Raw genomic sequence first — 21,152 nt, 5'->3', positions numbered from 1 at the left:
GGGAAGGAGACACGGGAAGGGGAAGCCCCTGGCACCTGGCTCGTAACGATTTTGCAGTCCAGTTGGATGCGTTGACAGCAAATACCTCACCCTAATTTCCACTGCACCAGAGGACCAATTGAAAGCTGGCGATGGTGATGGGAATGGCATGGTGCGCGCAGGATCTCACATCATCATCCACTCACCGTGCTGGCAAAAAGCAAACATAGCCCAAGGATCAGAATTGCACCTTCGTCAAAGCTGATCCCGGCAATTAATATGTTCAAGCTCTTGGCCACGAAAACCCGCTCCGGGCCGTGGCTTACCCCTACTCCATGCGAGCCTCAGGCCGATCGCACACATATGCTTCATCTATATTGCGGGAGCTGAGAGGAGCTGAAGGCTGTGGTGTTGCTTCTTTCGGGAGGATACACCTTTCTCGCTTCTAGCGCACTCACCGCAATCCACTTCGGCTCCTTCGAGATGGGGTGATCTACAGATCCGACCCAGGCCGCCTGCTTGCTTAGCTCGCCCTCGATCGCCAGTAAGCATCTTGGCAGATATGTTGGTCGTGGCCGGTCAAGGCGGGACAAGGACCGCCGAGATGCACGAAACAGCGGTTCTATAACGTGCAGGGCCAAGGGCTCGTGTTCAGAGCATTGGCGGCTTTTCGTCATTGGGTGCTTCGTTTTTGTTGATTGTTCCCCTCCCGATATTACGGTGGTGCATCTCTTCATCTTCAGCTGCTGCAGTAATGCTAGTCCTTGCTTACTGCACAGGTGTTTTCTATTTAAATATGCAGTTTGCCGTCTCTCAGCGGCTGCTGTCCTTGGAGAGGACTAGCTTTCGATGCTCTGACCTTTAAGGCTATCTATCTCCCAATCACGCAAAGTAGCAACAGCTACGGCTTCACTCGTTCAGTTCTTGCTCTGCTAGCACTCCGACAATGTCTCTTCGTTTGTGGACCAACAGCATCATTGCCGGCCTTCTGGGCACCAACGTTGCCAATGCTGTCTGTAGTTCTAATATCCTAATCGATAATTTCTCAACATGGTCAATGAACACCAACACCGTGGGTGGCTGGACCAGCGGTATGCGAGGCTGCCTAGCAGATTCCCCCTGATGCCACCGTACTAGATACTGACAATCGCCCCTTAGATGATGGGTCTATGGCTTCCATTTCGGTCGTTGATGGTTCCTTGGCCTTTACCCCTAAGGCTAACTCGTACTTCTACGAGAGCTTCTCTTGCACTCAAGCCAAGGATCAAGGCTACAATGCCGTCTCGTTCTCCGTCATTGGCCCTGCCGGTGGGGCAGCTTCGCTTGAGATTCAGACCAAGTCATCCTGCTCGGCGTCAGCTTATTCCAGCAGCTTCTTCGCCGTCAGCGGCCTCACTGGATCGAAACAGACTGTCACGGTGCCCCTCAACTCCTTCGCAGGCGCCAAGACCAATGCCATCACTGGCCTTGTGTGGTCAAGCTTCTCCAAGACAGGAGTGAAGTGGGTTCTTGATGATGTCCAGTTCGTCTGCAGTACGCCTGGACAGGCCTCTACAGGTAATAATTGCTCCGACTTATTCCATGCCTCCTCGTTCTTGTGGCTGATGTGTATTTCTGAATTCAGCCGCGACGAAGCCTACCGCGGTTGCTACAGTCACTTCGACGAATCCCACGGCCACCGGTGCCAATCCGGGTCCATCACCTTCGGGTAGCTGTTCAAACCTCCTGATTGACGATTGGGAGTCTCAGTCGCGGCTCACTTTCCTGTACTACAACGCTATGATCAAGCCGTCTTCGGATGATGCCACCATGAAGTCTGTCGTTGTCAGCAACGATAACCATGTCACTTTCACCCCCAAGGGCGCAGACTCGTACTTCTATAGCCAGGTGGGCTGCGTCAATGCCCAGAACGTCTATGGCGGTATCTCGCTGCCTATCAAGGCTCCGCGAGGTGCCAAAATCACTGTCCAGCTTAGCTCGCCCGCTAAATGCGGCGATGATGTTGACAAAGTTAACGCGGCCCAGACCTCGACTGAGCTTGGCTGGACCTTTGATGGAACGGAGAAGCTCTATAGCATCCCGTTCTCCAAATTCAGCAAGCTTGATCTTACGAAGATACGGACCGTCTTCTTCACAGGCTTCTCCGGGCCTGTCACCTTTGGGCCCATGGCCTTCTACTGCGGCACGACTCCATCGCAGTATCAAGTTCCACCAACTACAGTGCCCGCGGGACCAACCTCGACAGTTCCCGCGCCCAGTAGCACAGCCTCCGCCCTAGTCATTGATGATTTCGCCAACAACGGTGCCAATGCTCTCGGTTTCTGGCACGGGGGTGATGATGAGATATCTCTCACCTGGGGCAACAAGCAATTGACCATCAAGTCAAGTGATTCTGATTATGCTTTCTACACCCAGCTTTCGGGTAGCTGTCGAAACTTGAACAGCTTCGACGGGTCTTATCTCCATATTGTGTACAGTGGGAGCAACAAGTTCTCCATCGCTCTCCAACAGCACAACTCGCAATGTAACGAGAACATCGCACCGTTTCCCGAGACCTGGGACTCTCTCGAGGCCGCCCGCTACTCTTCTGGGAGCGACATTTACATTCCTATATCGCATTTCAACATCGACAGGTCTAGAGTGATCGGTCTTGCCTTCAAGGGATTTTATACCACCGAGTCGGTGGTCCTCAAGAAGGTCGAGATTGTCTCCTCGATCCCGGCGTCCTTCAAAATTCCGTCTAAGCTCCCCAGCGGCAACTTCGTGTTTGCCTGCAAGCGACCCAACTCGTTTGCGTTCGCCATTGACGACGGCGACCCAAGCCTTGCCCAACAAGTCTTGAAGATCGTCAAGGAGGAAAATATCAAGGTTACCTTCTTCACCGTTGGAGCCCCCCTTGAAGACCCCAGCACCAACCTAACCAACGTGTATCGGGAGATGCAGTCACAGGGCCATCAGATCGCCCTCCATTCGTTCACGCACCCCAAGATGGAAGGGCTGCCCGACTACGCGGCCATCGACTGGGAGTACAACAACGACATCGCCACGGTCAAGAAGACATTCAACGGCCTTCACACGCCGTACTTCCGGCCCCCTTCGGCAACGAAGGTGCGAGGATGCGACAGCGCCTCGCTGTGGCCCTTGGTACCGAGACCCCTTACATCGTGCAGTGGAGCGTCGATGTCGAGGATTGGCTCTACGCTACGGGACCGACGCCCGAGAAGCAGCTGGATGCGTTCAAGCGTGACCTAGCTAAAGGAGGTAACTTGGTGGTGATGCATTATCTTTACCCATCCACTGTTGGATATCTGAAGCAGTTCATTCAGCTGGCCAAGGCTACGGGGAAACAATTGATGAGAGTAGATCAGTGTATGGAAGATCCCAATGCACCTCCTTTGTAAATTACATAGCATCCTCAATGGCTCTACATAACCTAGTACAGATGTCTACCAGGAGGTCCGTCCGTCAATCAGAATTCCGACATCATCAGTCTATAACCACAAGAACTCCAAATGTTTACCTAGACTTGAGGGAGGCTCCTTCCTGGTGTGATATGGAGTATATGTGATCGCATACGAGCAAGATTCCGCCGCTTTACCACCACTACCTCGATCAAATCCTTTCAAAACGTACGACTATCTCAAACTTGCACTTCTTCACATATCTTTACGTTCTCTAGTATCCTAGCTACCTCCTGGGGCGTTTCTATCACTGCTCCCTTATAACTACACCGCGAGGGTCCATCATGGCACCTTCCAAGAAGAGGGATCTTGTCAACATCGACCAACTCCAGCCAGGCCGGCGCTGTCTTTGCCACACCAAATCGGAACGAAAAGCATTTCAGCTCTGAAACCATTGTATGCTAGATCCTCTTCATCCCACAGGCGGATTTGGTGGTCCTCTGTCAGCAACGGCACGGGCTCCACGTCACACAGCCCCTCCTGGTAGACCAGGTTCTGCTCCTTGGGCGCTGGCATGAAAACTCGGGAACGAGTACGAGTCCCTCCTTCTCCCCGATTTTCTTCGCCCTCGTCGTTCAGAGGGTCTGGTGGCAGTGACGGCGGTGGCATGGGGATGACTACGAAGAGCTTCTCGATGTGGGAATAAGTGGCGTACAAGACGGTGAGTGTATTCTCAATGTCCCACGCGGTGCCAAAACATGTCCAGGCCACGGCCATTGGCACAGGGGCGACAATCCGAACGTGGTTCCTTGCTGTCACATTCCTGCCATCGTCGATCTCGCGCTCCTGCATTTCCCTTTCTGTTAAGTAGAAGACCATCTTTGAGTCTGTCTAAGATCTCTTTTCCTTTTTCTTCAGGGACCACTACACTTTCGCCACTGCATTTGTCGAGCAAGAAACTCAGCAAAGTGGTTTAGCAATCTGAACTGTTGGTTGTTTCTTGTGGGCTATGGCTATGCCAATTAACTAATAACTTCGTCAAGGAGGCCACCGGTCTAGGTTTGTCTTTGTACCTCATCAAGACCGTGGGCGAGAAGAATGCTCATTGCTGTTGTCAACTGAAGGTTCTCATTATGTGGTAATGAAGGGCTTTATCGTGAGCCGACCTCATTCCAAGGGGTGTTTCGAAGAGAACTTCCATTCAACATTAGCGGTGGATAGGTTGGGGGCAGACGCACCGCTGCATTTTGCCTCGGTTTTGAGCCAGCTAGGTGAGCAGCACTTGGTATTCAGCACAGTTTGAGTGTGCTCGCTCCATTTGTTTGCAAGTTATACAAGGACAAATTATATTAGCAATTAATTGTGAATGCAATAAGCTCTTCACCCGCGTTCCATAACTGCGCAGGTGTGTGAGGGTATGCACGTGATCTATCAACTAGGGGCCATGAGACGATCGCAAAAGGCCGCGCATAGGGGAAGTGTTCTCGGCGTCGAGAAGGTACTCCCAGGAGAATCACTTGTATATCCAGGTCAATGTCGCCGTCTCCAATCGTGGAGGCTCTGCATTGCCAATACATCCATCCTTAACCACCTTGCCCATCCATTGCTCGAACGTCGTCTTCAGTTCTTGCACTTGATGCCCCAATGGCAGCGGGCCGTACGAGTATTGCTTGTGTTGGGGAACGGGGAAGTTCGCCCTATCCGCCTTGTTAAACCCAGGGTCATATCGGACGAGCCTGCTGTGACACGGACGCCGTGCAAAGTAGTTGTCGACGTTGTAGTTCACGTTGAAGTTGTAATGATATGATTCGTACAGGTCGTAGTGTTGCCATGGAAGTCTGGGGCGGTCCGGAATCCGCCGCTTGAGGTTGAAGGCGGACCGCTGGTAGACGACGAGGACAATGTCCTTCATCTGCCGGAACTTGGAAATGTGTTGAAGGAACCTAGCCAGGTTCTGGTGCGTCCGGACGGACTTATGGAACAGCCGAAGGTGTAAGCCGGTGTAGAGGCCCCACGAAGTACCCAGAGCTATCTTGGTCGCATGCCTCCGTACGGTGTCGATTTGACTGAGCAGCCGCATGACCTTGAGCAACCTCTTGACCTGTAGGTACGAGTCTAACAAGATGATGTCTCGCGAGAGGTCGACATGCTTGACCGTCCCCGAGAATACGAGGGGCTTATATCGATGAGAGACGGCCCGCCGTGCATCTTGACACACCCATCCAAGAGTTGGAGGCGGCTCGTTGCGGATATCAGCAAACATAAGTCGACTGGACGGGGTATTACGGGCTTGGGCCGACGACGGTGAGTCCAGGACCTCGTATACCCGGGGTTCGGGCAGCGCATAGCTCCATATTAGGTCTCTCAGCTCGAAGGGTAGCTTGGAAAACTGGGAGAACGTCTGCTCAGTTGGCACGTCCATCATTCGCAAATCAGACCAGGGGTGCGGCAAAAAGATCAGGGTTGAAACATGCAGAAGCGAGAACACAAAACGCAAAGAACCAAGAAACGGGAGTCTGGGCTGGGGAAGTGTTAAAGAACTCACCCATGACCCCCCAACCTAGTGGGAATGTGGCTGCGAGCCACGCGACAGCCGGGCACATCCAAACAGAGTTGGGGGCACCAGCATCATGAACGGTCATAGGCCGGCGGGCATGACGAGTGCGACCTAGCCTAGCCACGAAGAACTCGGCGACTTCAGACTAAGCATGCATCGCGAAGATGACCACACACTCTGGGCCAGCTTCCGCAAATGGACATAGGGCGAGCCGTCGTCGCACCGGCGCTGGCCACAGTGCTGACTTGTCGGCGAAGTGGCGGCTGGAAGAGGAAAGTGCTCAGTTCTTGGTCCTGGAGGCTTCAGTCCGGTTTGTCGGTTGCTTGACATGGGGGTCGCATGGGCACAGGGATGCAAGCGAACGGCGTCGTCGCGTTGGCTTTCCCATCTCTCCCGACGGAGAGGGTGGAAGTATGCTGCTATATTTGGAAGCAAGCAGTAACATGTGCTGCATGAATACCCCAAATCGTGGGGCTGCTATTGGTATGGAGGAGCCCCCTGCTCGACATCAGCGAGTGATGTGGCGTCTGACTGCACATTCGGTATCACGCGTACATGATATATAAGTTCTTAGTTGAGCATTACATATCCTGTCGTCTGTCGTCTGTCGTCTGTCCTGCTGCGGGGTTAGCAGGCCTGGCGAGCCTGGCACTAACTGCGTAGGCACCTGGGGCTTCAGCTTCCAGCGGCACCCACCCAGCTGGCCAGCCGCAATAGCGTGTGCCAAAGCCTCCATGCTCCACCCGCTGCCGCTTTATAAAGGCTGCAAAAGTTTTTGTGCCTCTCTCCTTCTCTTCTCCTTTTCTTCTTCGTGCGGCTGGCAGGACTTAAACACATCCCCGTGTTGCTCGAATCCCTATTCCCTCACAGGAATAACTATGGATGCCTCTTCGTAGCGTCAGTCCTTTGTCACAGAGAAATCAAAATTGCAGGCCGGCGTTTGAATTATCATTGTCAGTCCTGGGTACTTTCCAATGCCCAGGAGTGCACGAGAATGCCGGACATCCTTCCTATGCATGCACGCGTATATGTGACCGGAGCGTGTTGCACCATTTGATGGAGACTTCAGCAATGTTCGCCTTGATCGTAGTCCGTGGTAGTTTAGAGTCTTCAGCTGCTTGCCAGATGCTCGTTCCATCCGGATGCCTCTATGGTCATGACTAAGTAATCTTGAAGAGCTCCATCAGGGGCCATCCATATCCATCAATGGAATTAATCTGGTCTGTAAAAATGAAAAAATGCGGTCGGTCGTTTCAGTACTTGGTGAGGCATCTAAAGCCGCTGGGCTCTACCAAGTCATAGTTGTGAACAACCACCTCGGCGTTTTCGTGGGGCTGAGAAGAGTGCCTATTCGCCATCGCCAATCTTCTCCAGCTTGCCAAGGTCACGCTTCTCGCCAGACTCTCCAATAAGCCTGATACGGTCCACCCGTACTGTCTCGCTGCTACCATCACCGTCCACGACGAAAAGGGATGACACTGGTGATGTTCTGGAAGCGCACAAACCGGAGACCAACGTTTGCCGTTCCGTTGGCGTTCCATTCATCCTCGCCAATCTCAATCTCTTGGGTGGGCTGGATGTCCTCCGCTTCGTCAAAGCCCAGGTTGTGCGGTCGGTTGGTGAACAGCTTAATCGTCTTGGGTCGCATGGGTATCTCATCCTCGTCATCGTCCTCCCCGGCTTTAGGCGGTAATGAAGTGATCTGTGACACAACCAGAGTCAGTAACTAGCTGTTGTTGAGTAGGCCCAGCACGGGGCGTTATCGTACCTGTATAGTGTGCAGCTTGACCGACGAATTGAACGGCATGAAGAGCAGGAGCTGTTCGTCTGTGTCACTCTCCACCCAGTCTTTCTGCTCGGAATCGCTCTTGTCAAGACCGGAGGGCTTCGGCCGGTTGAACAGGGTTCGGACAGAGAATTCGGTGTCGTCGGCGTTCAGTAGCTCAAGACCCTTGACATCGATGACATCGGAGATGTCGGAGTAGCCTCGAGGGAGGTCGGCGCCCAGCCAAGTCATGCCACCTGAGCCACTGCTGCTTCCCTCCCCAGCCGTCTCAATATCACTGCTGAGCTTCTCGATAAGGGACTTCAGCTTGGGGGGTCAGCGCCCTTGACCTTCTCGACGATTTTGCCATCGCGGAATAGGATGAAGGTAGGAAGATGGGTGACGGCGTAAGCCTGGGCGACATCCTTGGCCTTGTCTCCCTCGGTGTTGACCTTGACGAATGTGGCAATGTTGGGTTTCGATAAGGACTTGGACAGTTGCTCGAAGACGGGTGCTATCTGTTTGCAAGGACCACACCAGTTCGCATAGACTAGACACAGTAACAAAAAGATGAGCTCGCATACTTATTCGCAAACGGCTTGGCGCAGAGCATCGCGTCCCTGCCGCGGTGAAGAATGGGATGGCGGGGTAGGGCTGACGATCCCAGGGTTTGGAGGGGAATGAATGGCTTACAGTCGGCGACAACGATGCGCGACTTGCTGAGAATGTCGCTGAACTGCTCCGGGGAGGTGATCTCGACCGTCTTCGACATCGTGGGCACGGGGTAAAGAAAGTCTCCGGAAGATTCTCAAAAACTGGCTGGTTCTGGGAGGCCACAGGGCAGTCGGGTGCGGTGAAAGGGTAGGTTTGGTCTGGGGGGGGGGCCGAAAGTTAGCCTACGCTGAATTACGTAGAAGGCAACAGTGCTGTCGGAATCGTCGCCATCCCTGCCAAATTTCCAGCTTCGCGCCAAGTCAGGAACGGCCCGGGCTGGCTTGAATTACATAATCAGCCAACCAACCAACCCCGCCACCCGCTGCCCGCGTCGTCTCAAGCTGCAAGCAAATACTTGGACATGGTGAAACGTATCAGGACTCTGGCCCAAACCACCACTACCCCATCCAGCTGGAACCAATAGTGTCGTCATATTAAGAGCTCGCAAACCTCACAAACCTCACAAACCTCGCCGGGCTCTTGGGAGTTGCTCTCGGTGCAACGGACTAGGTGCTTTCCTTGAAACAGGGGTCTGTTATATCTCGGTAGCTCTTTAGTATATGCCTCATGCCTGCCCATCTATCTATCTTATCTATCTTCCTCTCTACATTGTGCCCGTTGCCAGTGATCCTCATAGACTCGCCACAAGCAAAAACCCACATCTTGTGAGGCATAACTTCACATTCAAGGCCATGACTTCCCAAGATGCACACTCAAAGCCGGTGCAGGATGCGACTGCGGATGCACCTGCAATCGTGATACGGGAGCCTACAGACCCCCATCCGGGCGACAAGCATGAGATTCCCGACTACGAAACCCACGGCACCTTTGATTCGCTGAAAGACCGGATCAAGCTTCACTACAACGTCGCTTCGGACTACTACTACTCACTTTGGTAAACAGCCTGTCCGCTCTTCTTGCTTGAAGCTTTGGGCCAGTCGGGTCATGTCTCCAGCATGGTGCTAACTCAACATCTGCTTACAGGGGACAGCATATCCATCACGGCTACTGGAAGTCGGGCAACGAGACCAAGGAGGAGGCTCAGGTCAACTTGATCAACCTGCTCCTCGAGATCTCGGCCCTACCCAAGTCCAGCCGCGTCCTCGACGTCGGCTGCGGCATCGGCGGTACCTCGCGCTTTCTAGCCAAGGAACACGACTGCCAAGTGACGGGCATCACCATCAGCGGCCGACAGGTCGAGATCGCACGGCGGTTGACCCTGGCTGAGGTCGACGGCGGTGTTGCTGGAGACGACGCCACCAAAGCCGAGACTGCTGCTACTGACGCCGTCAGCAAGAACCAGGGGAGCGTGATCAAGTATCCCACGGGCAACTCCAGCGTGCGCTTCATCGAGCTCGATGCCGAGAAGATGCTGGAGCATTTCAAGCAGCAGGATGGTAACGATGGGCCGGGGTCCTTCGATGGCGTCTGGATCTCCGAGGCGCTGTCGCATTTCCCCAACAAGCCGCTCTTCTTCTCGTCCGCGTTCGAACTGCTGCAAGGCGGCAGCGGCAACGCGTCCCGCCTCGTTATCGCAGACTGGTTCAAGGCCAAGGACCTTACGCCTGAGCAGGAGGTAGCCGACATCAAGGCTATCGAGGACGGCATGCTGCTCCCTCCGCTATGCACGGCGGACCAGTACGTGGAGATGGCTACCAAGGCCGGCTTCAAGGTGCTGAAGGGGCCGATGGATATCTCTGCCGACGTGTCCAAGACTTGGTATTTCCCCCCAATGCTCTCTCCTTTACTTCTTTAAATGTGCTAACACACCTTACAGGGATATTTCCTGGTCATTGGTCTCGTCACCGTCCCTTTGGGCCTTCGCAATCTCCCAGGGGCGAGACGGTCTGGCATTCTTGCAGGCATTTAGAGCGATGAGACGAGGTTACGCAAATGGGACCTTTAAATATTGCTGCATAGCATTTGAAAAGCCATAGATTTACCTCCCCCTCCATTGATAGCCCAGACTAAATAGACAGAATCCAACCCCAAGCTAGACAAAACCATCAGCCAACAATTAACTGTCCCGACACCAGCCTAATCCGACCCAGTGCTCTGCGGGACTCGAGCATCTCAGCTCAGCTGGAATTGGCAGGAGCAGTATAAGTAGCTCCGGTCAGGATGTTGGAGCACTTCGCCATGACCGACCCATAGTTGCTTACACTGACACACTCCACGGAGCCGGAGTACGGCATGGCGTAGGCGGTCTCGGCGCAGAGCCCATCAGCGTAAAAAGTCACTAAAATGGTGAGACGAAGCAAAGCCAGATGTCAGCCACCGGGTCTTCTTTTTCTATTTTCTTTTCCCTCTTTGAAGAAGCAGAGAGGCGGCCACTCACGAGGACAGTTCAAGTCAACATTGTCAATCGGATACGTGATATTCATGCCCTGGCTCGGAGATCCCGTCAGGAGGTCTTTGGGGATGGCCGTACAACTGCCTGCGACCATGCTGCTAGCCGTTCCCGCGTTCGAACAGTCGTCGCTGCTGGAGAAGGCGATAGAGGGCGACTGGAACTGGGTCGCGATCTGGGCCACACCCGAGGGGATGCTCGAGGCAGCGATGGCAAGGGCGATGATGTAGCGATACATTTTGGGGCGGGCTGAGAGCAGGTTTTCTCTTGACTGGAGTTTCCGTGAGCAGTGTACTTTTTGATAGGATTCGGGCGAGTTTCCAGTGGTGAGTAGGAGTTGCTGGCTGGAGGAGATGCTTGCTGTGAGCTGTAGTATCAAGTCTCGATGGTGACGAAACTGCTGCATCTTTATATACGAAATCCAAGCCGTTCATCGCCATCGTCAAGCGACGAAGAAAGACCCTTCGGCGCCGACATGGAACGCCTTCAGAGCTTGAAGAACTCCAAGAATCGCTGGCCCCGAATAGCGCATGACGGAAGCAAACCGGAACAGCACCACTTACTAGTCGAGTGCAGACGACATCGTCGTTGGAGCTGCACACACTAGAGCTTCTTCGAAGTGAGGCTTTTCCGTGAAGCTTTTCCAAGCAACAACAGCCCATGGGCAGTCTTGGGGGAGGCAGAATCGAAGAGCCTTCGCTAGTTGCGTGGGAACCATGAGCCAAATTACACCTGTTGCCGCCTGATGGCACAGCGCTTAAACTAGATATACATTGTAGGAGCATGTCACCAGTCATTTGATATGGAGTTTCTCAAAGCAAGACAAGGACTGGCGTGTCTACACACTTCAGTGGAAGACCTGATGAATGCGGCCACGTAGTGATGGCTGGATAGGTCCAATCCTTCACCACGAATGAAGAGGAACAGGCCCTTCTGCGTATGGCCCCCAAAGACAGACGATTACAGCCCAATGATTCTCTTTATTTCCAATCATTGAAATTCTCGACTATTTTGGTAGCAACAGCCGAGCTTGTCACAGTTAGGGATTTTCATAGCCCGACGTTGACATGAAAATGCGGTGGAGAGGCATGGTATTGGGTTCTGTGTCAACCTTATGCTTCCTGCAACAACATGCCAACTGACCAGGTGCATGGGATGGCGCCCCCTGCAAGCACCCAGGGTTTGTGGTTTTCTTCTTCTTCTTCTTCTTCTTCTTCTCCTTCTGCTTCTGCTTCTTACGTGTCATACGCCGCCATCGAACAAGTAACAAGTTGTAGTCTTTTCACCCATGGCATTGGACGCTTTGGTTTACCTAGTATGCGCCTATAGGCCTCCGAATCCACTTTGGTACTGGTATCAATTGTCATATCGAACCATGCCGAGAGCTAATGAGCCAGATAGATTGCAATGGGCGTTTTCTGTCTGGTACATGCGAACCAAACGGCCGAAAGAAAAGACACATATGTGCAGAGGATGAACAAGCAATCAAAAACAAGGCCGCTTAAACATCAGAGATTTCCACCTGTTGAACGCGCGTATACTGCCCCGATTGCCATGCTCCGATTGGGTTTTCGGATTCTGTCGGTTGGCGAGAGACCTGGCTGCGGAACCGGGACCTGGGCCTGGGCCTGGACCTGCATTGCATAACGGTAGTGGTAAGGTCGCAGCACCTGCGAGCGGACAACACATACGCCTTACATGTGCTTGTATGGCCGTGAATTCGGCATCGGTTTTATTCAAGGCCTAAGGAATATAGCGTACCATGGACATACCTAATTCAGTACCTAGGTGTGTGTGGTGTGCGCTGTAAGGGAGAACGGGACTATAGCTGCATACCGGCTGCATACCGCCGTTACAGCACTAGCATGCACACCTGCCCAACCACAACGAGAACCAGAGATCCATCTACCAAGCAGTCACGCCCACTGGGAGCAAGGGGATTACTCACATGTAGGCGCCTGTAGCTTTCATGTTGAACGTAAAATCGGCATTCCTGTAGATGGCAGGGTGAGCGAAGTTATACCAAATGCCTTCGTTTTGCTGATCTCTACTTAATCTACTAGTCGTGTGTTATCGTAACCGAACCCTCCCCACAACGCCTTGCGAACCGCCCTTACGAATGCTTCCCATTTGCTGCTGTCCTGGTCGAACAACCAAAGAACCAATCCCATGTCTCACCGACCCAGTTTCGTTTCGTGTCATTCATCCATGGCTGACTACAAAGTAGTCATCGTCTATACATGATTCACTCGGTGCTGTCAGGTGAACCCCACTGTCAGTCTCCTGACTGGTTGCTCCTTTAGGTATATGCCCGGATGCAATAGGTAGGCAGGCCGCCCACCCTGATGCGGCCGCAAACCACACACACCTCAAGTGCTGTATGCATGCACATGCTCTTGGCGGTTCCAAATCAGACCCCCACCGTATGGCTGAAGACCTTGGCAGCCAATTGCGTGAGCAGCTGCGCTCGATCCGCCTGGGGCAGGTCCTGGAAGACGGCATATACGCTCTTGCCCTTCGCGTCCCCTCACGGCGCCCAGGCGGTTGCCCGCAACGGCGCCTGCCATGAGGCCAGGGAAGTTCGCAAGGATGAAGCCCAGCACGCCGCCGCTGACGCCGCCCGCGACGCTCCAGAGCTTGCCCCCTTGCCGCCGCCGTTCTCCTGCTCGTGCAGGCCCTCCTCGCGCAGCATCTCCTCGAACACGTCGCCGAACTGCTCGTTCTCGGTCCGCTGGCGCTGCTGCTGCGTATTCTGCGCGTCCTGCCCACCGGTGAAGTAGTTCCACGCCCAGCTGAAGGGGAAGCCGCCCGCGCCCGCGCCCGCGCCTGCGTTGGGCCCGGACGACGAGGGGATGTCCTCGAAACCGAAATCGTCCTCGAATGGGTCGGCGTACTTCGCGTCGGGCTGTGGGGGGAGGGGCGGCGTTAGAGCGCCCGCCCGAGAAGCCGTACATACGCCTCTGCGCATCATACTCTCGTCTTCGTGTGGGATCGGAGAGGGTGTAGTAGGCATCGTTGACAAGCTGGAACTTGCGGGTACGCGCTGCGCGCTCTGGCGATTCGGCGGGGACCCGATCAGGGTGGGTTTTCAAGGCCGCCCTGGTGATGTGCAAGTTAGTATCGTGATGAGGTGGGCGGGCCCGGCGGGCGTGTATCAACGTATCTTACTTCTTGTATGCATCTCGGATCTGTTGGGTATTCGCAGTATCAGATACCTCAAGGATCTTGTCTGCATGCTCCGTTGTCAGTCAGTGGGCTGTGGGGATATAATCATGTAGATGCGCCTTTGGGCGGCCACTTACAGTAGTTGGGGGAGCACCGGCACTCATCCTGGCGACACGGTTGGTTGCTGCTGTAGCTTAGGTTAGGGGAAACAGAAGTGCAATATCTAGGATACGATTTGGTTGCCGGAGAGATAAAAATGTATGTGATCTGGAATGCAGTATCCAGAATGTCATCGGCCGTAAAGTTCGCCTTCTATCGGGATACCTCTGAGGCCAAACGAGCGAGTACGTCATAGTTGTGAACTAGCCACGGTGGCTTGAACAGAATCATAAGCTACCAGCCACACTGTCTCATCCACCCTGAGCCAGCCTGCCACCCCAAAAGAGGACCCGTTTTTGTCTATCGTCCGTTACTTGCCTACGCCATAAAATATTCCGGGCTCCCCCCCTCCTCCGGTTATTGCGCAAGTGACAAGGGGTGGCCATATGGATATGGAGGAGGAGAATCAGAGATATGTGCATAGATATGTATGGGGCCAAAGACGGGGGCCGGGCGTGGCACGCGCAGAACAGTATGAGGAGAAAAGAGGCTGGCCAAGACGCTTAATTATGTGCCTCACACCGAGAACAGCTAAGCCCATTTCGAAAAAGATAGCCAGTCTCGACTCTGACGATCCCGCCCAGACCCTGTCAGCCCGTCTGTCCCCGTTGTTGTCCTGATTTGGAGAGACAGCGCCGTCGTCCTCCATGTGTGGTGACCAGCCACTTGAATTGTCGGTGAGGGGCCGGCATGGCAGCCATGGGATCAATCAGCGAAAAAAGCAACAGCCATGGAGCCGCAGGGCGATGGGAGGAGTTTCTGCAACCTCTGTTTGTCCAATCCCATCCCCTCTCGTTCGTCTCCCGCAGATGTCGTATCCATAGTCGGATCACCAATTGAACAACACTTTTGGTTTATTTTCCTTGTCGTGTCAATATTGGCCAATTCCACTTCTACCGTACCCGTACATTGACAGTACTGCACGATTATATCCTCGATTGCTCCGTATATGGAGACGCATTGCTAGCAGCAGTCCAAGGCCCCATATTCATCACGCGCATCGAGACAGAGAGCTCGGATCATACTGCTGTCCTCTCGCTACTGCTCTCGCTTCCCAGGCTCCCCAGGCTCACTCGCTGTCACGGCTGGCAAGCCGGTTGTTGCCCTTTACAGAGTCACAATCACGGTAACCTTGTCTCCATCTCCAGGTTTCGGTCAAGGCTACTGCAATCCACTGGATCCGGCAGTGTCGATTGTGCCCAAAGTGGACTTTTTCGGAATCGCTGTCCCCCATCGCGAGATCTGAGCTGTTTTGGATACCAGTACATACACACATTAGTCGCCGCATCGCGTCTTTGCTCCACTTGGGAGCCTGCGTAAAGACCCTTCTGGGCTTGGATCAGGACCGCCAGCAAAGACGAGAAGTGTCACTTTTTCTCGTTAGTTGCAGGTTGGCTGTACCAGACTTTTTGCTCGCTTGTACAACTTGCTTGCTGCAGGCCACACACACACATACACACACACCAACAAAACCCGCCCGATATTACCGTGTACGCACCCAACAAGAAATCCAAAGGAGACACAAAAGATCTACAATACCCACGGCATTGTTGGATGAAGAGTGCCTGCTACTTGCTACTGCCCCTCTCTCCCTGCTTGTTTCCAGCCCACTTCGTCCAAGTCTGAGACAATCGTTACCTGAATCGAAAACCCGTTCGTACTTCAGTTCAGCAAACAGTTATACATAATTTATACACACACACACACACACGCATATACATCATATCGCAGAAAAGAAAAAAGAAACATGGGTTTCTTTGACGGTTGGGACGGCGGCTCCGTCGTCTCGCGCAAGACGTCGCATAGCGCCAGGAAGTCGTCATCAAACAAGTCGTCATCACACAAGTCGTCCAAAAAGTCGCGCTCACATTCCCCGGAACGCAACCGACACTCAGCCTCGACTCTTGAGGGTCTTCTTGGGGGTAGAAGCAGCCCCAAGCATCACACCAGCTCACGGGGCTCCTTCTTCAACCTAGGAAACAGCAGTTCCAAGAGCTTCTTCGGAGGTCTGGGTCAGTACACACCCCCATCCACCTCAGGTTTTGAGGTGTTTGTGAAACCAGCCAGTGACTAACAGACGTGACATCACACAGGCCGTTCGTCTTCGTACTACAAGCGCCAACCCCGTAACAACTTCGTCCAACGCATGTACAAGAAGTTGAAGCGCCTCTTGCGCGACCTCGTCTACTACGCCAAGCGCCACCCCATGAAGGTCTTCATGCTGGTCATCATGCCGCTCATCACGGGCGGGGCCTTAACGGCACTCCTGGCCCGCTTCGGCCTGAAACTGCCCCCGGGTATCGAGCGCATGCTCGGTATTGCCGCCAAGACCGCCTCGGGCGACAGCTTCGGGCTCATGGGTGAAGCCGTCCGCATGGCCGGAGGCATGGGTGGCGGCAGCAACAGCAACAGCCACAGCCACAGCAACGTCCATTACGACCGTGGCTACGACGGCGACATGCGCTGGGAGCGGACGACCTACGAAGACGAAGGTTGGGGTAATGGTTGGGGCGGCGACAACGGCTGGGGCGGAGGCTTGGTGAGTGGGTTCTCAAAGATGTTCGCATAATTGTTGCTGGGAGCGTTTCGCTGAAACATGGCGCTGTGATGATTGGCTTGTGTTTCTCTGTTTTTGTCTCTTCTCCCTGGCGTCATGGCTTATTTGGATATGGGTGGGATGTCGGCTGCAAGCCAGATGTCTCGTTGTGCTGGGCTTGAAAACATGGATTGCACTATATAGATACCACTGGATTTACTGAGCAAGAAGAACAGGATCGAAAACGACGTGCCTCGGACATTGATTAGATTACTCGTTTGCTCGACGTGTCACCAAGTACTGAGATGGTAGTCATCGCGCGGTCGCAAACGTATTGTGTAGCTAATTTAGGAAATACTGCACCATTAAGAAGATAATGAGTCTATGAAGGCGGGTATTACAACAACACAAGGAAAGAACTTTTCATTGCCCAAACATCTGTCAATACGGTAGTATATGCTTATTTGCCTTTGCGCGCTTTTTCCCACCGCCACTAGTGCCGCTGGCCGACTTCTTTTTCACAGGCGATTGCTTGGATGAGGACGCCTTGCTCCTGGTCCGCGGGCCAGGCTCAGGAGACGGAGAAGCCTCGACCACAACGATCTCCTCTGGAGGAGTTCGATTGCGCGATATATGCACTCCGTTCCCTGTATCGTCGCTCGTGGTCTCGTCCTCATCCTCGTCACTACTTTGTGCCCGAGAGTTTCTTGCGGCGGAAGAGGCACCCCGTCGTCCATGAGGATCTGATGATCCAGACATATTCCGTTTGCCATGGCCGGATGACACACGCGAGCCAGCAGTCTGATACTTGAAAGGATCTGGAGTATTGCGGGCAGATGAAGAAGCGCGGTGCAAAGAAGTCGATGATCGATGGCGCGAAGCGTTAGGCGGAGGGAAATAGCCCACAGGCGGGCCAGGCCGACTTCGTGCGACAGCCAGACTTGACGAGGACGGGTCCCGTGACAGTGTGTCTTCTGATGCAGACATGCCACTGCGCCTGCGCGGAACCTCCATAGCCGATGGGTCGAATTGAGACAAGGGAACCGCGATACGCTGTGGTTTCTGCTTGGGTTTCGCAGCCCGTTCGGCCTCCGCTTGAACTCGCTTTCGTCTTCGTTCCAGAGCTGCAAGCTCCTGCTTGTTAAGTTTCACGTCTTGTTTGCCCTTCGCCTGTGCCTTGCGTATCTTGGCAAGTGCGTGCTCTACCAGCTCATCCTCCAGCTGCCTTGCCTCATCATCCTCATCCTCCTCTTCTGTGTCTTCTCCTCCCGACTCCTCCTCGCTCGAGTCGTCTTCGTCATAAGCATGACCTCCGCGAGGCCGTCCTCCGCGGGCCAACTCTGTGCCCGTAAACTGGAGCTGATCACTAATGAACCGTCTAGCACCTGAAGCCAAACCAACGCCTTGTGTATCCGTGTCATCGCTGTCCAATTCTTGAACCACTCTTCACCTTGGGACCAAAAGCCTTGGTCCCCATTTTGAGGCGCCTCCCCGTCCTCGCCCGCGCCTCGATGGTCTTCCCCATTGGGGCGCATGTTTGGGAGCTCGCGGCCGACCACCTAGACCGCCTCCCCGGAAAAAGCCTCATCGATGGGCTTATCCATAAAAGCAGCGTGACCAATAATGGTGACGCCGCTGGCACCGAGCAGCCAGAGAACGGTGCTGAAAGTCGGAGCAATGAGACCAAGAATGGCAACAGTGACCAACAGAGCAGTGTAGCACTGCGAAGATGTAGCGCGGAAAGTTCCAATGACGAGGTCCTCTCCGTTCATTTTTCCAAGAAGCCACAAGCCGGCGAAAAGCAGGACAATGTCGAACAGCAAAAGCGGACTAGTGACCAGTGCATAGATGCTGAGAATAAAGAAACAAGCAGCATAATTGCTTGAGAAGTGGCCCAGGTTGTAGTTGACGCGTGATTGCATCTCGCCAAAGTTTTGAGGCTTGGACAGACGCTTGAAGTCGCAAAACTCGCTGACAGGACGCAGGTTGGAGAATCGGCTTGACAGAGACGTGTTGCGGAAGCCAGCGAAGCGATCTGAAATGTTCAGACGCGACGTAAGCACGTCGAGAGGGATCTGAATACGGCTCGCCATGGTGTCGTGTTAAGGACTATCAAAGGCGATATTCGCAATGAGTTGATGAGTTGGGCGAACTACGTGTCGGTGATCGATTGCGGTAAGAGAACTAATAATTATTTTAGCCAAAGCACAAGGCAGCTTGCAGAGAGAGTGTTTGCTTTGGTCAAGGTTGCCTAAGAGCCAGACACGAAGCCACGCAAAAAGGGATACAGGCGTTCGTTTGGGGAGAAAGGCAAAAACGCAAGTTGAGGCCAACTCTTCGTTTCGGGCCAAGTGGTCAGACACTCGATAGGGGGAAGGCAGTGCAGGGACTAAGTAGATAGAGGATTACGTACTCGAAGGACGCAGTGGATTTTGCTCAAATGGAGTAGTAGCCTGACTGGACAGTTGCTAGTGCGAAGGGAGACAAGACGTATCAAAGAGTGATGTAGTTCGTGCTGTTGCGCGGGTCAGGGGATGAATAGAAGAGTTCCTGGCCTGACAACGATTTTTTTTTTTGGGGTACGGATAGGTAGATCTGTCTGGTCGGTGCACTCTTTCGCAATGTAAATCGTGGTTGCCGTTATTGGGAAGGGAGATGCAGCTAAAACCAGGGGGAGTGGGTGCACTGGTCGTGGTTGTGTCGTATGTGTCAGCCTGGAATCTCGGGTGCTGATTGCCCACTAAAGACGCCAAAGCGCTCTAAGTTTAGCCTGCAACTTGGATTCCAAACTCAGTTGGCACTGTCAATTGAATGGCAGAAGGGAATTGGTATTGGTCCAGACTCCAGTCCAGACCAGGACTCCGGTTCGCAGTCCAGCTGAACCAGATGGTTTGCGTGTGGTGGCGGGTGGTGGGCGTTGGGCGTAATGACGTCCCGTACGGGTAGACGTACCCGCACGTCGTCTTCTTTCTCTTCCAACAGCAACCTCCTCTTCCCCCAACTCACACAAAGTTGCGGAAGATTGGTTAGTATGGTGGAGGGAAAGAAAGAGAGTAGGTAAGAGAAGAGGAGGAAGGGAAGATGGAGGAAGCAGGAGACTCAAATAAACAAATCAAGCAAGGGCACACCCGATAACTTTCTCTCAATCGGATAGCTCCAGCAGCAAGCCCGGTTCTGCAGGTGCGTGCCAGCCAGCTTGTCCCATCTAGCGGTGGCCGGCCTGGCCTAGAGAGAAGGAAGGAAAAAAACGCTGGCCCTTCTCCCACCCTTGACCTCATGGCCAGTCACGAGAGCTTGGGCCATCCAACCCGTCACCTCCGTCTTTTGCACATGCATGCTGGTCTGCAGCCTGTATTCCTGCCCGACTTGTTCTTTCCAGTATGTAGCCTGTTCTCGCTAGGGACGACGCTTGGATATCAAGGCAACAATTCCTCCACTATCAGCAGCCTCCTTCCCTGCATCCGCCATTGTTCTATGCACTTCCAAGTATTGGGATCCCGTAGCAGAAAGCTGAGAAAAGCTGAGAAAAGCCTGACCGCCCAACCTTGCTTACTGAGTTGTTGTCCCGTTACTAGCGGCCTTGCCATTGGGAGCGTCGATTGGTTATACCCGGCTAAGCAACCATCACAGTGAGGGAGTTTGCCGATCCAAGTAAGCCGCAAGCTGGGGCTTCGGAGTTTCTCCACGCAAAGACTCAGGCCTTCTTTCACTGCCTTCTTCCGCCTTCGGTCCCACGGCCTCGTATAAACAAACCACTTTCGATCCTACCTAATGCTGTCAACGTGGCTAGCAGCTATCGGATCCGTTTTATGGCGCCGGTGCCGATCTTGGTTCTCGAGCATACATAGCCCAGCATCCTGAAGTCGATTCAGATGTCCCACTGCTATAGCGGTTCTAGAATCGTCTCTGGGCCAAAGGGAGTAAATACATTGCTGCTGCTCGATCACTCGGTTGCCCGGAATTGTGTAGAAATGCATAGCGGTAATCCATGTTCATGCCAGAATGACGTGCCCGGGGACAGTATCCAGATTTCGTCCGGACGCTCCGAGTAGAAAGATGGTATCTCATGCCTGGCATATTGCATCTATCAGGACTCCATGTCACGTACATAGGTGGAAGTGGCCACCACGTTCCGAATCGCCGTGGTGCTCATGCGGTACGCCTCAAGTATACCACCTCATCATAGCCTCCATGGCGATATTATCTTACGCATTTGTCACTGTCTCCAACCGTATACATATCAATATTTGCACCAGCTCGTCGATCAGCCAGCAAGACAAGCCAGTAATATCATCTACGTTGACAAATTTCCCAGATATTGCGACTTTCATGTACGGCTACGTGGGGTATCTCGCATTATTACATAACTTTACAAAACGTGAAAAAAGTTATTTTCGCCTCGGCCGAGCCACACAACTTTGAAAGGGGAGGGGGATTCGGCATGATCAGTCCGGCCACCTGGTTAAAGTAGACGTGGTAGACGGTGGGAGGTTCAAGCAAAGCCAATGAAGAGTCAAGTCATGCAC

At 53.5% G+C, this 21,152-nt stretch overlaps 9 protein-coding genes across 9 annotated transcripts; 3 read left to right on the top strand and 6 right to left on the bottom strand.

The window, feature by feature from the left end:
- Nucleotides 1–1,029: 1,029 nt before the first annotated feature.
- PG998_001538 (uncharacterized protein) lies at nucleotides 1,030–3,380 on the top strand (the record flags this gene model as incomplete). The annotated part of the gene is made up of 4 exons (XM_066868356.1): nucleotides 1,030–1,051; nucleotides 1,138–1,536; nucleotides 1,604–3,087; nucleotides 3,150–3,380. The coding sequence occupies 4 exons, from the start codon at nucleotides 1,030–1,032 to the stop codon at nucleotides 3,378–3,380; spliced, it is 2,136 nt and encodes a 711-aa protein (XP_066736771.1).
- A 372-nt stretch (nucleotides 3,381–3,752) lies between these two features.
- On the bottom strand, nucleotides 3,753–4,259 carry PG998_001537 (uncharacterized protein; the record flags this gene model as incomplete). The annotated part of the gene is made up of 1 exon (XM_066868355.1): nucleotides 3,753–4,259. One exon carries the CDS (start codon nucleotides 4,257–4,259, stop codon nucleotides 3,753–3,755), a length of 507 nt encoding a protein of 168 aa, XP_066736770.1.
- A 634-nt stretch (nucleotides 4,260–4,893) lies between these two features.
- PG998_001536 (uncharacterized protein) lies at nucleotides 4,894–5,802 on the bottom strand (the record flags this gene model as incomplete). Its single annotated transcript, XM_066868354.1, has 1 exon — nucleotides 4,894–5,802. One exon carries the CDS (start codon nucleotides 5,800–5,802, stop codon nucleotides 4,894–4,896), a length of 909 nt encoding a protein of 302 aa, XP_066736769.1.
- Nucleotides 5,803–7,284: 1,482 nt separating this feature from the next.
- On the bottom strand, nucleotides 7,285–8,474 carry PG998_001535 (thioredoxin; the record flags this gene model as incomplete). The annotated part of the gene is made up of 5 exons (XM_066868353.1): nucleotides 7,285–7,381; nucleotides 7,443–7,639; nucleotides 7,706–8,029; nucleotides 8,053–8,252; nucleotides 8,396–8,474. The coding sequence occupies 5 exons, from the start codon at nucleotides 8,472–8,474 to the stop codon at nucleotides 7,285–7,287; spliced, it is 897 nt and encodes a 298-aa protein (XP_066736768.1).
- A 634-nt stretch (nucleotides 8,475–9,108) lies between these two features.
- On the top strand, nucleotides 9,109–10,353 carry PG998_001534 (methyltransferase domain-containing protein; the record flags this gene model as incomplete). The annotated part of the gene is made up of 3 exons (XM_066868352.1): nucleotides 9,109–9,311; nucleotides 9,401–10,135; nucleotides 10,194–10,353. The coding sequence occupies 3 exons, from the start codon at nucleotides 9,109–9,111 to the stop codon at nucleotides 10,351–10,353; spliced, it is 1,098 nt and encodes a 365-aa protein (XP_066736767.1).
- A 141-nt stretch (nucleotides 10,354–10,494) lies between these two features.
- Nucleotides 10,495–11,004, bottom strand: PG998_001533 (uncharacterized protein; the record flags this gene model as incomplete). Its single annotated transcript, XM_066868351.1, has 2 exons — nucleotides 10,495–10,655; nucleotides 10,755–11,004. 2 exons carry the CDS (start codon nucleotides 11,002–11,004, stop codon nucleotides 10,495–10,497), a joined length of 411 nt encoding a protein of 136 aa, XP_066736766.1.
- Nucleotides 11,005–13,135: 2,131 nt separating this feature from the next.
- On the bottom strand, nucleotides 13,136–14,095 carry PG998_001532 (uncharacterized protein; the record flags this gene model as incomplete). Its single annotated transcript, XM_066868350.1, has 3 exons — nucleotides 13,136–13,865; nucleotides 13,935–13,954; nucleotides 14,069–14,095. 3 exons carry the CDS (start codon nucleotides 14,093–14,095, stop codon nucleotides 13,136–13,138), a joined length of 777 nt encoding a protein of 258 aa, XP_066736765.1.
- Nucleotides 14,096–15,837: 1,742 nt separating this feature from the next.
- Nucleotides 15,838–16,659, top strand: PG998_001531 (uncharacterized protein; the record flags this gene model as incomplete). The annotated part of the gene is made up of 2 exons (XM_066868349.1): nucleotides 15,838–16,102; nucleotides 16,184–16,659. 2 exons carry the CDS (start codon nucleotides 15,838–15,840, stop codon nucleotides 16,657–16,659), a joined length of 741 nt encoding a protein of 246 aa, XP_066736764.1.
- Nucleotides 16,660–17,067: 408 nt separating this feature from the next.
- On the bottom strand, nucleotides 17,068–18,719 carry PG998_001530 (prenylated rab acceptor 1; the record flags this gene model as incomplete). The annotated part of the gene is given in 3 exon segments (XM_066868348.1): nucleotides 17,068–17,979; nucleotides 17,994–18,122; nucleotides 18,192–18,719. 3 exon segments carry the CDS (start codon nucleotides 18,717–18,719, stop codon nucleotides 17,068–17,070), a joined length of 1,569 nt encoding a protein of 522 aa, XP_066736763.1.
- Nucleotides 18,720–21,152: the final 2,433 nt, after the last annotated feature.

This window comes from Apiospora kogelbergensis (genome assembly GCF_038363985.1).
Source record: "Apiospora kogelbergensis strain CBS 113332 chromosome Unknown utg000001l_segment0_segment0, whole genome shotgun sequence".
Lineage (NCBI taxonomy): Eukaryota > Fungi > Ascomycota > Sordariomycetes > Amphisphaeriales > Apiosporaceae > Apiospora > Apiospora kogelbergensis.
Note: the sequence above shows the minus strand (reverse complement) of the source record. Positions and strands in the feature narration are given on the sequence as shown.